The following is a 17,907-nucleotide window of genomic DNA, read 5'->3' as shown; positions in this document are numbered from 1 at the left end:
ATCAAACTGGTGAACTTTTCCTGATCTACCTCCAATGCAAATATATCCCTTCTTGGGTAAGGAGTTTGAAGCTGTGCTTAACACTAGCTGTAGCAAGGTTTCTCTGCCTTTGTAATTCTTTCCCTTTACAATAAAGGTTAACATTCCACTTGCTGGATCTATATGTCTGCTTTGTATGTCATGTATGAGAACTCTTTTTTTTTTTAAAAAGTGTTCCACAGAATGTGAAACTTGTTACACAGGAAGTAGGTGAAGTAAATGGAGAAGCTTGATAAATGTGCGAGGGAGAATGTAATAGAAAATGGTGGTCACAAGACATTTTCCTGGCAGGGCAGGATTTGCCATTCAAACCACTTCCTGTATAGATTTGAGATGTATGTTTATTTAGATGTATTTATTGTTAGTGTTCTAAAATGACATGGTTCCTGTTGCTCCTTCTTGATCGCCTTTCTGCTCCATTCATTTGTCTGTGTTGCTCTTTGCTACCTTGTGCATAAACTCAACATCTTCTATACTATTATAGAAGTATGCCCTTCTATCTGTTGAGGACAAAGGGATTGCCGTTGAATTGCCTAATTAAAGTAGTAGTATCTAGATCCTGTGGAACCCTCAGAATTGGCCATGTATTTTGTGCACCACAGTCTTACAGTATTAAAGTTATCACCTTGTCTGGCTGGAAGGTTGACGAGAATATTAATTGTGATAAGAATAGCTGGATCAATGGATCCATCCTTTTAATTGTGCACCACAGGAGTAGAAGGATTTATTGGGTTAGTTGAAGCAGAGTGAATCTCTAAATCTGAGTGGGCACATTTCCGTTCTGTAACTATAAATATTGTTCATTCGCAAAGTAACCTGGTAGCATTGGATCTATAAATCAGAAAAAAAGAAAAGAAAGGAGGAAGGCAACAGAAAGGAAATAAAGCATTTAGTCTGACTTCAATGGTTGGGAAGGTGTTTGTGTCAATTGTTAAGAGTGAGGTTATTAAATACTTGGTGACATATGTCAAGATAGGACAAAGTCAGCATTGTTTCCTTAAGAGAAAATCTTCCTTGAGGCTGTGACACTGCTGAACCTCACATCACAGCGCTAAGCAATATTGCACCCATATTGTACTGTCTCAGTACTTTTATATTTGTGTGCTGTATCACTTATTTTTTATTCACAGTTATTTTGTAAATAATTCTATTCTTTGCATTTCTGGTTAGATGCTAACTGCATTTCATTGGCTTTGTATCTGTTCTTGGCACAATGACAATAAAATTGAATCTAATTTAAAAAAGACATGCTGGCATTAGAGAGGGTTCAGAAGGATGATTCTGGGAATGAAAGAGTTATCACATGAGGAAATTGATGGCTCTTGGGCTACTCGCTGTAATTTAGAAGGATGAGGGGGAATCTCATGGAATCATTTCGAATGTTGAAAGGCCTAGACAGAGATGTGGAAAGGATGGGGGAGTCTAGGACAACAGGGCACAGCCTCAGGATAGAGGGGGTCCAATTAGATGTGGAGAAATTTCTGTAGCCAGAGGATGGTGAATTTGTGGAATTCATTACCACAGGTAGTTGTGGAGGCCAGGTCGTTGTGTGTATTTAGGGTTAGGGTTCTTGATTGGACGTGGCATCCAAGGCCAGGGGAGTGGAGCTGAGGAGGAGAAAAAGCGGGATCAGCAGAGCAGACGATGGGCCAAATGGCCTAATTCTGCTCATGTATTTTATCGTCTTAAAATGAATTTTTTAATAGTTTCAACCGGAAAGGATGTTTTGCGTTAGAGATTTAAACTGACATTTGATTTGGTTGAGTGTGGAAAGAGAATTGTTCACTGAACAGAAAATATCTAATAATTAATCCTTATAATTTCAGTTAAGGGTTTTGTATATCCTTCCAGGTTGTGTATTTTCGTCAAGGACATGAAGCATATGTGAAAGCTGTTAAAAAAGCAAAAATATGCAATGTAAACCTTCAGAAGCAACCATGGATCAAATTTAAACTCAGGGTGAGTGCAACTTATAAAGGTAACTATCAAAAACATATAGCAATTCACTTCCTTACCACCTAATTTCTAATTACTTACACACAGAGCAGAATTAGGGTATTTGGCTCATTGAGTTTGTTCTGCCATTCAATCAGGGCTGATTTATTTTTTGCACCCTACCCCAACCTGCTGTCTTCTCATAACCTGTGACTTCATTATTAAATGAAGAAACTGTGTTTTAAATATACTCAATGACTTGGGCTCCACAAATGGTTTTGCTTTCCTTCCTTCAAGATGATGCCAGAGAGTGGCAGCTCTTTGTTCCCAAGGGTAGCTGTCAAATATTTCCATTTTAAGCTACTAAAGCTGAAATCTACTGTCGCAGTTGCAGGTATTTAGTATACAACATTGTTTCAAGACAGTTAAAATGTTTCTGAATGAGCAGTTGCAATTGAAGTTAGAGACACACTGGGGTGCGCGTCAGCTGTGGCAGGGTTTGCTTGCCATTATTTTCTGTAAGGCAAAACATAACTTCATAAAGGGGTTGTGATGCTTCACTCCCCCAGTTAGCTATAATACTTGCAGCATCTGTGATACCTAGCTTGAAGGCTGATGTCAGAGTACCCTTCAAGAGAATGAAACTTCAAGATGTTAGGTTCCAATAGTATACCTGGCAGGGCACTGAAAACCAGTGCCAACTAACTGACTGGAGTATTCAAGGGCATCTTCAACTCTCACTTCTACATTTAGAGATTCCCACCTGCTTCAAAAGGGCATCATTTATACCAGTGCAAAGCAAAGCAAAGCAGAGTGAGCACTCCCACCTATGGTGAAGTGCTTTGAGAAGTTGGTCATGGCTAGAGTTAACTCTTGCTCGAGCAAGAACCTGGGCCCATTGCAGTTTGACTACCACCACAACAGGTCTACTGTCTATTAGGTCTTGGACCGCCTGAACAACAATGATACCAACATCAGGCTAATGTTTATTGATTACAGCTCATTATTCAACACCATCATGTCTTCTGTATTAATCAGTAAGTTTAAAAACATGGACCTTTGTATCTCCCTCTGCGACTGGAGTTTTGACTTCCTCACCAGGTGACCTTAGGCAGTACAGATTGGAAATAATGACTCTTTGTTATCAACACAGGTGCACCTGAAGGATCCGTGCTTAGCCTACTTCTCCACTCTCTCTAAACACATGATTGTGTGACTATGCACAGTTCAAACACCATCTATAAATTTCCCAATGGTACAACTTTTGCTGAATCTTCAGATGATGACAAGGATGCATAATACGGGAGTGAGAAAGATTGGCTGGTTCATTGGTGTTGCAATGACGACCTTGCACTCAGTATTAGTAAGACTGAAGAGTTAACTGTGGACTTCAGGAAGAGGATGTTGAGAGATCACACGTCAGTCCTTATTGAGGGATCAGCAGTGGAAAGAGTGAACTATTCTGGATCCACATACTGCGCCATTGGAGCACTTATATATGGCATAAGTATAGGCCGTAGGCATATGTTGCAGATGAAGTCATCTGGTTGATAGATAATTTAGAGTCCACAGTAGCTTTTATAATATGCTAGCATTAGCAGCGGACCATTCGATTAAAAGAGAGAGAAAGCTTCACACAGGTCAGGGAGAAGAGTTTATAAAAGGAGTGTTTCACGGGTCTCAGCACATTAGAATAGTGGGTAAGACCGTGAGGCCAGTTTTTTGTTCTGGGTGTCAGATGCGGGATGTCCAGCCTCCCTGATGGCCACATCTACGCCAGGTGCATCGAGCTGCAGCTCCTTAGAGATAGAGTGAACTGGAGCTGCAGCTCGATGACCTTTGGCTTGTTAGGGAGAGTGAGGAGGTGATAGAGAGGAGCCACAGGAGACAAATAAGTGGGTGACCATCAGGAGAGGGAGGTAGGGAGTCATGTAGTGGAGAGCACCCCTGTGGCTGTCCCCCTTAAAGATGACTCCACTATGAGTGCTGTTTTGGGGGGGGGGGGCAACCTCCCCCAACTACAGTGGCCGTGCCTCTGGCATGTAGTCTGGCCCTGTGGCTCAGAAGGGTAGGGAAAGGAAGAGGAGGGCAGCAGTAATAGGGGACACTATAGTTAGGGGGACAGATAAGCAATTCTGTGGACATGAAAAAGAACCAAGGATGGTAGTTTGCCTCCCAGGTGCCAAGGTTCGAGATGTTTCTAAACGCGTCCACAATATCCTGAAAAGGGAGGGTGAGCAGCCAGAAATCGTGGTGCATATTGGTACCAATGACAGGTAGAAAAAGAGTGGAGGTCCTGGAAGCAGAATACAGGGAGTTAGGAAGGAAGCTGAGAAGCAGGACTCAAAGGTAGTACTCTTGGGATTGCTGCCTGTGTCATACAACAGTGAATTGGAATTGAATGAGGTGGAGGATAAATGCTTGGCTGAAGGATTGGAGCAGCGGGTAGGGATTCAGATTTTTGGATCATTGGGACCTCTTCTGGGGCAGGTATGACCTGGACAAAAAAAGATGGGTTGCACTTGAATCCGAGGGGGAGCAATATCCTGGTGGGGAAGTTTGCAAATGCTATTGGGAAAAGTGTAAACTATATTTGGAGGGGAGTGGGAAACGGAGTGAAGAGGCTTGGGGAGCTTGGAGGGAGTTTGAGAGGAAGGATCGGCAGATGTTAGAGCAAAGATGTGCTCAGCCGGATGGTTTGAGATGTGACTATTTTAATGCAAAAGAAGAAGAATAGCCCTTAACTCTGCAGTGGAGTTATCAGGGCACTGTCATGATGGTGTTTCCGTAGCAAGCTATTCTTGTTTTTATGAGGCCGAGATGCTAGCTCAACGCTCAACCCGACTTGGATTCGAACTCGGGAACTCCTGGAGTCTGGCGCTGACATTATTGTGCCACCAAGCAGGACTTTTTAATGCAAGGAGTATCATAAACAAGGCAGATGAACTTAGAGCATGAATCAATACGTGGAACTGTGACATTGTGGCCATTACAGAGACTTGGATGTCTCAGGAGCAGGAATGTCTGCTGAGTGTGCCAGGCTTTAGATGTTTCAAAAAGAATAGAGAGGGAGACAAAAGAGGTAGGGGAGTGGCACTCCTAATTAGGGATAGTGCCATGGCTGCAGAAAAGGAGGGCATTATGGAGGGACTGTCTACTGAGTCAGTGTGGTTGGAAGTCAGAAACAGGAAAGGGGCAATAACACCACTGGGTATTTTTTATGGACCCCTCCAAGACTAACAGGGATATCAAGGAGCAGGTAGGGAGGCAGATTCTGGAACAGTGCAATAATAACAGGGTTGATGTGATGGGAGATTTTAACTTTCCTAATATTGATTGGTATCTCCCAAGCGCAAGGTGTTTAGATGGCGTGGTGTTTGTGAAGTGTGTTCAGGATGGTTTCCTGACACAGTATGTAGATAAGCCAACTAGAAGAGGAGAGGCTATACCTGATCTGGTATTGGGGAATGAGCCTGGTCAGGTGTTAGATCTCTTGGTGGGAGAGCATTTTGGAGGTAGTGACCACAACTCTATCTCCTTCACCGTACCTCAGGAGAGGGATAGGAGCAGTTAATTTGGGAAAACATTTAATTTGCGTAGGGGGAAATATGATGCTATTAGGCAGGAACTTGGAAGCATAAATTGGGAGCAGATGTTCTCAGGGAAATGCATGGTAGAAATGTGCCTGGAGTTCTGCATAGGTATGTTCCATTGACGCAGGGAAAGGATGGTAGAATTAAGGACCATGGTGTGCAATGCATGTAGAAAATCTAGTTAAGAAGAAAAGCTTAGGAAAGGTTCAAGAAACTAGGTACTGTTAGACCTCTAGAAAATTTCAAGATTGCTAGGAAGGAGCTTAATGAAATTAGAGCCAGAAGGGGCCATGAGAAGGCCTTAGTGAGCTGGATTAAAGAAAACCCCAAGGCATTCTACAAGTTTGTGAAGAGCAAGAGTATGGGCCATGTGAGAATAGGACTAGGAGAATAGGTGTGAGTGGAAATGTTTGCATGGAGTCGGAGGAGGTAGTGGAGGTAATTTGCTTCAGTATAATTGTGGGAATGTTTACAGTGGACTGAAACGCTTGAGTGTATAGACATTAAGAAAGAGGATGTGCTGGAGCTTTTGAAAAACATTGTTAGATAAGTCACTGGGACCAATGAGATATACCCCAGGCTACTGTGGGAGGTAAGGGAGGAGATTGCTGAGCCTCTTGTGATGAACCTTACATCATCGATGGGGACGGGAGAAGTACCAGAGGATTGGAGGGTTGCAAATGTTGTTCACTTGTTCATGAAAAGGGAGTAAAGAGAACCCAGGAAATTGTAGACCAGTGAGTCTGACTTCAATGGTGAGCAAGTTGTGGGAGAAGATCCTGAGAGGCAGGATTTATGAGCATTTGGAGAGACAGAATCTGATTAGGGATAGTCAGCATGGCATTGTCTAGGGGCAAGTCATGCCTTACGAGCCTGATTGAATTCTTTCAGAAAGTAACAAAACACATTGATGAAGATAGAGCAGTGGATGTAGTGTATATGGATTTCAGTAAGGCATTTGATGAGGTTCCCCATGCAAGGCACCTTCAGAAAGTAAGGAGGCATGGAATCCAAGAAGATCTTGCTTTGTGGATCCAGCATTGACTTGCCCACAGAAGGTAAAGGGTGGTTGTAGATGGTTTGTATTCTGCATGGAGGTTGGTGACCAGTGGTATTCTGCAAGGATCTGTTCTGGGACCCCTCCACTTTGTGATTTTTATAAATGACCTGGATGAAGAAGTAGAAGGGTGGGTTAGTAAGTTTGCTGATGACACACTGGTTGTGGGTGTTGTGAATAGTCTGCTGGGTTGTCAGAGGTTACAGCAGGACATTGATACGATGCAGAATTGGTCTGAGAAGTGGGAGATGGACTTCCAACGCAGAGAACTGTAAAGTGGTTCATTATGGTAGGTCCAATTTGAAGACAATATAATATTAATGGTAAGACTCTTGGCAGTGTGGAGGATCTGAGAGATCTTGGGGTCCATGTCGATAGAACACTCAAAGCTGCTGCACGGGTTGACAGTAATGTTAGAAAGCATATGGTGTGTTGGCATTCATCAACCGTGGGGTTGAGTTCAAGACCCGTGAGGTAATGTTTCAGCTATATATGATCTTGGTCAGACCCCACTTGGAGTACTGTGTTCAGTTCTAGTCAGCTTACTACAGGAATGCTGTGGATACTGTAGAGAAAGTGCGGAGGAGATTTACAAGGATATTGCCTGGATTAGAGGGCGTACCTTATGAGAATAGGTTGAATTTACTTGGCCTTTTCTCCTTGGAGTGACGGAGGATGAGAGGTGACCTGACAGAGGTGTAAAAGATGATGAGAAGCATCGATCGTGTGGATAGTCAAGAGGCTTTATCCGAGGGCTGAAATGGCTAATACGAGGGTCCGTAATTTTTAGGTGCTTAGAAATAGGTACCGGAGATGTCGGGTAATTTTATCACACAGAGAGCAGTGGGTGTGTGGGATGCATTGCCGGTGGCGTTGGTGGAAGCAGATACAATAGGTCTTTTAAGAGATTCTTAGGTACATGGAAGTTAGAAAAATAGAGGGCTATGCGCTAGGGAAATTCTAGCCAGTCTCTAGAGTAGGTTACATGGTTGGCACAATATTGTGGGCCAAAGAGCCTATAATTAGCTATAAATTTCTATGTTCTATGTGATAATCTACTTTAGCCAATCTCTTGCTTTTAAAACAGTTGGTTTTTTTTCCTGATCAATAGGGTTATAGCCCATGATGTGGCAGAAAAAAAATAGACAGGGTGTTTAAAAATATGAACTTTTTTATAAGGACATATTGGCTATTTTACGGCTAAACAATTTTATGTTTTATTAAACTACAGGAACAAGAGATTGTAAAGGTCATTGGGATCAAGTATGAAGTTGGACCACCTACATTATGCTGTCTGAAACTTGCTCTGTTAGATCCTATAACTGGCAAAATGTCTGGAGAATGTTTTTCTATTAAGTAAGTAACTGCAATTATTTATAGGAGCGAATATCCATATATGCAGTTTCAAATATTAGGCAGACATCCTGATCGCTTTAAAAGGTGTATGCCTTTGCTTTTATTATGTTCTCTAACAGTATGTTCTCTATACTGTATATCAGGTTTAATGGCAATTAGCCTATAATTCAAAGCTCAATATGTGAAATTTCAATTTAGTAATTATAACAGGTTGAGTACCCCTTATCTGAAATTCCAAAATTTGAAAACCTCTCTCTGAAATCTGAAAATTTTTTGAGCGCTGACATGATGTCACAAGGCACTGGGAAGATTCCCAAGTGATGCCCAGATCTCTCTGCACCACAATTCTGAGAAATGACCTCATATGTAATGAACTGAAGTTAATGAAAAATAGAAAAATAGCATAAAGCAAAAATTGAAGATTTCAATCATGTATTGAAAAAGTGGATTCATCGGTGTTGATGTGAACATATTCCACTTAAGGTTCAAGTACAATCTCGAGATTTGTTTGATCACAGGTAGCCATAAATCAAGAAACCCGAAAGAGCCCAATTTAAAGGAAAAAAAGAATAAAAATTAAAATGAAAGATCAATTCAATGCGCAAGAGAAAGAAAAAATACAAATCATGCAAACAATTGAAGTGAACAACAGCTATCTGAACCAAAAATGAGTCTTCAGATCCAAACTCTGGTGCAGCCCAAAGTAGGCCCAAAGCCTCACTTAATATTCATCATATTAGTGGGCATGGAGCACAGTAGCTGAGGCCGTCTTCATAGCCTCAGTGCCATGAAGATGACCATTGTGGAGGACGAGTGAATTGGCTGTCATCCCATCTGACATGCTGTCTTTTCACTTTATCTAGGCCAGCGTTTAAATTGACCCAACAATTACTGAAAAGCACCAGTGCTCTGTCTCTTGCCTCTGATTTGGGCCGGTGTTTAAATTGTTTAAACAGCATATTGTACCTTGCACTGGGAGCCACTGCTACGAAAGGTCCCAGGCCTAGATCACGCTGCTCGGTGACTCACTCCAGGCCTGGATTTTATTGCCCAGCTCAAATCTGTTCTCATATCAGCTCAGATCAACTCGACGGTGCCCGGAGCAATCCAGCATCATACCCAGTCCAGTTGTACAAGCATTGAAATCGAATCTCCTCTATCTGGAGTCTTGACTTCTCCTTACAGAACCCAGAGTGATCCCACCTCGCTCCTGGACAAGCTGCATGGGCATTGGAACTCCATATGCATCGATTTATCCACCAAACACACTTCGTCATTGCTCTCCACTTCATTGTTTGTGGCGATAATTTAACACAGTTTACCTCAGAAAAGGGACCTTTGGTGTTTTTTTTTTGTCTGATTTCTTAGTTTTTTGACTACCTGGAAGCTGACACACATGTTCGGTAGCGCCATCTTAACCTTTGCATCCAAGAAACAGTTTGCTGATCATGGAAGCAAGCAAAGATCTGTCACGGCAAACTGAAAATCAAAGGTAATTGTGAATATTCAGCATAGTATTACTTTTTTAAAGATTTGTGATAAAGCATCTGATCACAATGCAGCTGGGAAATTCATTGAGTTTACCAAGATTGTTGCTGATGAGAATTTATAACACACTGAACGGCTGCATATGTGTGACGAACAAGTGTAAGACAAAGTCTGCCTCCCAATAGTACATAAATTCAAAGTCAGAAATCATGGCAATCCCAAGCTACTGTACCTCATTGTGTGTTCCAAAATCTGAGACACTTCTGACCCTAAACATTTCGGATAAGAGTATCCAGCCTGTAGTTTTGACCTCCACAGAATAGCATGATTCTCTTTATCTTACTCTAGTATGATGAAAATAGGTCTTCTGTTGTTCAGTTTGGAATTTTAGCAATGAGATGAGAGTTCTGGTCTGTGGAGTCAAAAGATGCAACTAATCTTTAAATCCTAATTTTACATATCACTGGATGCTAAATGATCCTTTATTTGAAATAGTGAGCTGTTCATGATTTAACCTACTTGCAGCTGGAATTTGATCAGTTTCATTAAAAGCTCCTAAGAATAAGTTTAAAAAAAATAATCTTGTCCTTAAGGTTCTCTATATTAGGAGCTCTCTACTATGTCATGTGTGCTCAAATGTAGCCACAGGTGGGAAGACAAAACAAAGTTAAGAACTAACGATGCTAAGTAAGCGTAATTCCAATCTCTGAACTGTTGTCTCCTGTTTTGTACTTAACGTGCTATTTTTCTCCTATGTCAGCAGCATTCAGCACCCTTTCAACTTCTCTCTTGGAAATGCAGTTTCAATGCAAGCATGTTCAATACTGTTCTTTTATAAAATAAGTGCAAAACGTGCTGCTATGAACTTTTAATTATCTATGTGTCATTTTTTTTTCAGATACCATGATATGCCGGATGTCATTGACTTTTTAGTTTTGCGGCAATTTTATGATGAAGCTAAAAAGAAAAACTGGAAAGTTGGTGAGTTTTTCCTCAGCTGAATATGTATGTTATCATTTTGGGATACGATTAAAACCGTGTCTTTCTTTTGTCCAGTGTTGGCCAGAAGCAATGTGTCTTTAACGAAATACCACTTTTACCAATATAGCAAGTGGGTATTGAGCCCATTCTTAGGCATCAGAGTAGTTAAATAATCGTGAATCTTAAAGATGCTAATTTTGTTATTGTTGAATATAAGAATGAAGACACTTTTAATTAATAGTGCTCTTTATGTCATGGGAAAGAACAGACTAGGGTTACACGCCTCAAAGCTGCAAATTTTAATTGTCAAATGATCTGTTTTTGGTGCATGTCGAATCCCAAACTGCCAATTTCCAAATGAAGACGGTAAATTGCAAATTCATAACTCATGTTAACTCATCTTCAATGTTAGCTCCACAAAAAATGTCAAACATTCTTGTTACATTAGTCAATGAAATATTTGCTTAACTGAATGGTTTTCATGTACCATTATGAATAATTGTAGGGTCTCCATTCAGCTGTGGGTAGGAATAATTATAAATTCAAACCCAGAAGAAATAGGGTGAGCATCCTAGAATTTGGTCGTATTAACTGAAATGCTGAGGTTCTTTGATTTTGGCAGGATGACAATTTCATTCAGTTCTGAGGGATAGGTGGAGGAGTGGACTGATGGAAGGAGATGACCAGGTTTGGTCTGTTGATTCAAAAACTTTAAGGCAAATCTGCAGATACTAAATTTGTTTTGTACATGCATTCCAGGAAATACCTAATCTACACACTTGTAATATATCTGCTTCTACCACTACCCATGACCGCTTAGTCTCTCTTATGTTAACATAGAACATAGAATAGTACAGCACAGTACAGGCCCTTCAGCCCACAATGTTGTACTGACCCTTAAACCCTGCCTCCCATATATGCCCCACCTTAAATTCCTCCATTTACCTGTCTAGTAGTCTCTTAAATTTCACTAGAGTATCTGCTTCCACCACTGACTCAGGCAGTGCATTCCATGCACAAACCACTCTTGAGTAACCTTCCTGTAATACCCCCTTGAAATTCCCACCCCTTACCTTAAAGCCATGTCCTCTTGTATTGAGCAGTGGTGCCCTGGGGAAGAGGTGCTGGCTGTCCACTCTATCTATTCCTTTTAATATCTTGTATACCTCTATCATGACTCCTCTCATCCTCCTCCTCTCCAAAGAGTAAAGCTCTAGCTCCCTTAATCTCTGATCATAATGTATATTCTCCAACTTCCTAGAGAGCAGCATCCTGGTAAATCTCCTCTGTACCCTTTCCAATGCTTCTACATCCTTCCTCTAGTGAGGCGATCAGTGGCCTAGCCAGAGTTTTATAGAGCTGCATCATTACCTCGCGACTCTTTAACTCTATCCCTCCATTTATGAAAGCTAACACCCCATCTTTCATAACTACCCTATCTACCTGTGAGGCAACTTTCAAGGATCTGTGGATATGTATCCCCAGATCCCTCTGCTCCTCCACACTCCCAAGTATCCTGCCATTTACTTTGTACTTTGCCTTGGAGTTTGTCCTTCCAAAGTGTACCACCTCACACTTCTCCAGGTTGAACTCATCTGCCACTTCTCAGCACACTTCTGCATCCTATCAATGTCCCTCTGCAATCTTCAACTATCCTCCACACTATCCACAACACCACCAACCTTTGTGTCATCTGCAAACTTCCCAACCCACCCTTCTACCCCCACATTCAGTTCGTTAATAAAAATCACGAAAAGTACAGGTCCCAGAACTGATCCTTGTGGGACGCCACTAGTTACAGCCCTCCAGTCTGAATGTACTCCCTCCACCACAACCCTTTGCTTTCTGCAGGTGTAAGCCAATTTTGAATCTACCTGGCCAAACGTCCCAGGATTCCATGCCTTCTGACTTGCCGAATAAGCCTACCGTGTTAAGAAAGACACTAAATTCATGCACCTGTAAGATCAGCTTTAATAATAAACTCTTTTAACTCAATAAAGTCAATCTGCTGTAGTTAGTTACACTAAGCAATTAAATGCTTGCCCTACCTGAAATGATACGTGTATACCCTGGAATATATGTGGGATCTCTGTTTAACTTTTGGAAGAAACTGGTACCTTCCGGTAAAACATTAAAAAATAGCAAAAGGAATCTTCTGACAGGCACAGTTGTTCCAGTTCTTCAAAGTCTAGTGGGGTATAGACATTGCACGTGATGATGGTTAAGAGGAAGTTGAAGACAAATTGATGTCTAAGTTGAAAAAACTCAGAAGTTATTTTGTAAAAAAAAATTTATAAAGGGTGAGAGATTATAAGTGAAAGTGTAAGTCTGTCTAGAGATAGGTTTAATGTAAATGTGTAAGTAGAGGACATGACTTAGATTCTAAATGAATTCTTTGAGTTTGCCCTCACAAAAGTGAACAGAGTATAGCTATGAAAGGAACTGCATGGAATTTATTGTTTATCATTTCTCATGGATCTATTTTTAAGGGGAAATTCATACACTGAAATATTAGAAGCCAGATGGTGTAGCAGCTAGTGAGCGCATAGTTTGGAGAAAAATGTTGAAGGATGGTATAAATCATGAAGTTCAGTCAGTATGGATTTTTAAGCAAAAGTGACAGGAAAATTATAGCATTTTTTGAAGAGATAATGACCTATCAGATAGATGAAGATCTACTCTATGTCAGCACATTTGGTTTTGCACACGCAACACATTAGTTTTTAACTTTGTGACACATTATTTGGTATAGTAAGAGAACCATAATATGATGCAGCGCAGAAACAGGTCCTTTGGCCCATTATGTACCAATCTCTACTAATCCCTTTCTCTAGTACCGGACATTTTCGCCGTGGCAGGGAGCAGACCAGTTCATTCACCACATTTGTGATGGTTGACTTTCAGTGGCTTTTTGTTAAGCAAAATCTCACTTTTATTTTCAACCAACTTGATGGCCTTACTTCTGTTCTCATCACATTTTCTAATTTGTAACTTTTTCTATCATAATATTCCAGGATATCTTTGATTCTTCAATTTTGGCTGGTGCCTGATTTTGTTCCCAGTGGTTAATCTATAACAATGGAAAAATGAATTAATAAAAATTCCCATGGAGGTTAGGTTGTAATTACTATTAATGCACTTCTTTCTAAGAGATATTTAAAGTTTTTCTGTTCCTGATTTACCAGGGGACAGATTTCGCAGTATTATAGATGATGCCTGGTGGTTCGGATCTGTGGAGAGTCAGCATCCTTTTCAGCCTGAGTATCCTGACAGTTTATTTCAGTGTTACAATGTATGGTGAGGACATGTTTTCTTTTGGATGTTAGAAACTAATATATTATACTTGATTTAAACTTTGTCACATTACCAATTTACCAAAACAAAAAGCTGTGTATTTCAGTTGCCGAACATTTTCTATCTCTTGGAATTTTCTTAGCCTGTGAACAGCTAGACCCATGCTGCTGGTCTCTGTCCTTCAGTTTTAATTCATTGAATATTTCATTACCCTTTTAAACAGAGTTGTGTTATTTAAACAGTATATTGTTTATAGGAAACTTGTGTTCTTATGATGGATTTAATTCATTTTGCTAATACATGGAACAGCATTTTGTATAATTGCAAAATGGCTATTCGAAATTGAAACTACAGAGTCTCTGAACAGGTTTCAAATAATGCCATTTGTTATTTAACCTTTTTTTTAAGTAAATGCGGTAATTTTTATTAAATTTCTCGTTTTAGATTTTTACAAGATATTTAATTACCAGAAAATTTAAAAATTAAAACTTTAAAATTGTGTTTTCCTTTTTACAGTCTGGAATTCAAAGTGCGCACAAAGCAAACAAGATTCCATATCCTTGAGTCACCAGTTGCAAGACTGGTTATAGGAAGTTTAATAACAAACTCAGCTATTTTCTGTTCACCCCTTTATCTCTTTTTAACTACCTGTCCTATGTGATTATTTTTATAATCATCTATTCCTGAAGCTGTGTTTGTATTCATACTATCGGAACACACATCCCAAATGTCTGTGTGACAACTCCAGTTTATTTTTGTCAGATAGATTTGGTCTGCTGGGAGTGCAGTGTGTGGGAACTGCTGTCACTCATTGTAATCTAGCATGATATCCCAAGCAAGTCTCAAAAAATAGTGTTTATTGTCTAAAGAGATTCATTAAATTCAATATGGTGCTCTTGATACACCTTTATAGTTGTGATAACAGAAATTCCCTTGATAAGAACAAACCAGTCAGTGGTTGCACAATCATAGCATGAGGGTAATGTGGTAATACTCAGCTAATGAAAAATGAAAAATTAACTGCTATAGCTACCTCCTGCCAGTAAATGCAGGCAAAACGCTACGTATTGTGAAAACGTTAGCAAAAACTACGAGTTTAGTCTTGCTAAACTCTTATAAGATTCAACTAAAATCTTATAAAAAGTATTAACAAAACAACTGATTCCAACAGGTCACCTACCCCACCCTTCCAATTGTATAAGATACATTATTAGGATCACCACATCTGAAAGCGTAGAGGTGAAAAAATTTGAAGTACCTACTTCACAGCGTAATCAAATACTACTTCAATTGTATAATATCAAAGAGTATACATGTTCTTAGAAGTATCTATAGTAGCATGTCATGATTAGATACATTAGGAATACATATAGGAGTTTGGACTATGCTAGTAATAATTGCTTTTAAACAAAGATAAAAATGTAGATTATGATAATGAATATTAAATACATATTATGACTTTTAATCTTGAGTAATTATGTATTTGGAGTTGTCGGGTATACAGGTACAACGTTCCTTACCTAAAACTGCATATGTTCCCTCTTTAATTGCTAAGTGGAGAAATGATAGCAAATACAGAAGATTGGATACCTTTGCTATGAACTGAGATGATTATATCTGGGCTATAATATGGATAGGGTCAGAAATGTTGCTTCTCAAAACGGTGATTGTATTCACATTTATTACTTAATTAGCACATCATCAGTAAGGGAAATAGGTAAACATATAGTAAAAACAGGAAGTCAAAATAAGATCTATAATGTCCAGAAGTCTTTCCACAGCATTCTGGAATTACTTTAGCTCACTTGCAGTGGCTGACATGTATCCACTTAATTTTACCTTCTATTTTGACTGCTGAATGGGTAATTAACAGTGCTTGGTAAGGACCTTCCTACCAAGCTCCCGGTGGTTCATCTATAAGACGTAGAATCAGAATTAGGTTATTTGGCCTATTGAGTGCTCCACCATTGTCATGGCTGATGCTTTTTCCCCTCCTCAGCCCACCTCCACAGCCTTCTCCCCATCACCTTTGATGCAGTGACCATTCAAGAACCGATCAAGCTCTGCCTGAAATACACTCAGCAATCTGGTCTCCACAGCTGCCTATGCTAATAAGTTCCACAAATTCACCACCCTCTGGCTAAAGAAATTTCACTGAACCTCTGTTTTAAATGGATGCCCCTCTATCCTGAGGCTGTACCCTCGTGTGCTGGACTCCCCCACCATAGGCAGTATCTTTTTCATGTCTACTCTGCCTAGGCCTTTCAACATTTGAAAGGTTTCAATGAGATCCTATCCTCATTCTTCTAAATTCCAGTGAGTACAGACCCAGAGCCATCCTTGTATGCTAACCCTTTCATTCCTGGAATAATTCTTGTGGTTCCTTAAGTGGTTTCTTGTCAAGAACCCACTTGCCAGGAATCAAAGTGTGTCCTCCTTCCGATGGACTACTCCAAGCAGCGGACACTTGGGTTAGTTTCACACAATAATCAATTAAGCTGTCAGCCATAATGTGTACAGGTGCAAGAAAAAGTTTGTGAACCCTTTGCAATTACCTAGTTTTTTGCATTAATTACTCAAAATGTGGTCTGTTCTTCATCTCAGTCACAATATTAGACAAACAAAATAACGTAGAAACAATTATACTTATGCCTTTATTGAACACGTTGTTTAATCATTCACTGTCCAGGCTAGAAAAAGTATGTGGAACCCTTGTATTTAATAGCTGGTAATATCTACTTTAGCAGCAATAACCTCCATCAAATGTTTCCTGCATTTGCTGATCAGACTTGTACAAGAAAGAGAAGAAATTTTAGACCATTCCTGCATATAAATCTATTTCAGTTCATCAATATTTTTGGGATACCTTGCATGAGCAGCTCTCTTCAGTCCATGCCACATCATCTCAATTGGGTTCTAAAACATGAATGTTCTTCTTTTTCATTCTATTGTTAATTTATTCTTGTGTTTCAAATCATTATTGCATCATCTATGACATTCTCCTGTAAAATGTCAATTTTGAATTCATTGTTCTCTCAGTGATTACAAGTGTTCCAGACCCCGAGGCAGCAAGGCAGCCTTAAACCATAATGCTCCTTCCTCCAAACATAGCAGTGTGCATTTCTGCCAAAAAGTTCAACTTTTATCACATTTGTCCACAGAATATTGTACCAGGAGTGTTGTGGAGCATCCTGATAGTCTTTTGCAAACTTGAGATGTGTAGCAATTTTTGTTTTTTGAGAGCAGCAGTTCCCTTCGAGTTGTACTTCCATGAACACCATTCTTCTTCAGTGCTTTTCTTATAGTGGACACATGAACAGAGACTTCAGCAAGTTCTAGAGATTTCTGCAGGTCTTTTGCTGTTACCCTTGGGTTCTTTTTTAACTCCTTCAGAATTGCACATTGTGCTCTTGGTGTGACCTTTGCAGGACACCCACTCCCAAGGAGAGCAGCAACAGAACTGAATTTCCTCCATTTGTAGACAATTTCTCCTACTGTGGACTGATGAACACTCAGGTCTTTAGAAGTATTTTTGTAACCTTTTCCGGCTTCATGCATCTTTACAGTTCTTCGAAGGACCTTTGAAAGTTGATTGAATTAAAGCATGGTACACATGAACAAATCATCTTTATTGAGAAGAGCAGAGTCTGTCAGTAACCTGACTCTGTGTGCCTTTTTTGTAATAGGGCCAGGCACCTCTGCAACCCACACCTCCAATCTCATCTCATTGATTGGAACACCTGACTCCAAATAACTTTTTTTTAGAGGGTTGACCCTCTACAAAACCCCAGAGGTTGACATACTTTTTTGAACCCAGACTGTGATTGTTTAAGTGGTGTACTCAGTATTGATGAAAAGAAGTATAATTGTTTGTTTGCTATTAGTTTAGGTAGATTGTATTTTTCTATTATTGAGACTTAGATGAAGATCAGATCACATTTTATGAGTAATTAGTGCAGAAAACCAGGTAATTGCAAAGAGTACAGGAACTTTTTTTTGCAACTGAATATCAGCCACTCTGAGATTGAGAGCTCACAGCGGTGACATAGGTCGCCTTGCTACCACTTCAAACAGATTCAGGTTTGTCTTCTTGTTTGGGGGTGATCTAATGCTGCATAAAACCACTGGAAGAGCTGTAAGTCATGGTGCACCTTCCTCGAATAC

At 40.0% G+C, this 17,907-nt stretch overlaps 1 protein-coding gene across 4 annotated transcripts in view; it reads left to right on the top strand.

Moving 5' to 3' along the window:
- The window catches only part of brwd3 (bromodomain and WD repeat domain containing 3), a 290,623-nt gene that overhangs the window by 139,856 nt on the left and 132,860 nt on the right, over nt 1–17,907 (top strand). For all 4 annotated transcript variants that reach the window (XM_059977491.1, XM_059977490.1, XM_059977489.1 and 1 more), the window contains exons 25-28: nt 1,891–1,998; nt 7,856–7,980; nt 10,367–10,449; nt 13,635–13,746. In XM_059977491.1, the coding sequence (XP_059833474.1) occupies nt 1,891–1,998; nt 7,856–7,980; nt 10,367–10,449; nt 13,635–13,746 (428 nt within the window). The remainder of the gene's footprint in view (nt 1–1,890; nt 1,999–7,855; nt 7,981–10,366; nt 10,450–13,634; nt 13,747–17,907) is intronic.

Source organism: Hypanus sabinus, chromosome 8 (assembly GCF_030144855.1).
Source record: "Hypanus sabinus isolate sHypSab1 chromosome 8, sHypSab1.hap1, whole genome shotgun sequence".
Classification (NCBI taxonomy): domain Eukaryota; kingdom Metazoa; phylum Chordata; class Chondrichthyes; order Myliobatiformes; family Dasyatidae; genus Hypanus; species Hypanus sabinus.
Note: the sequence above shows the minus strand (reverse complement) of the source record. Positions and strands in the feature narration are given on the sequence as shown.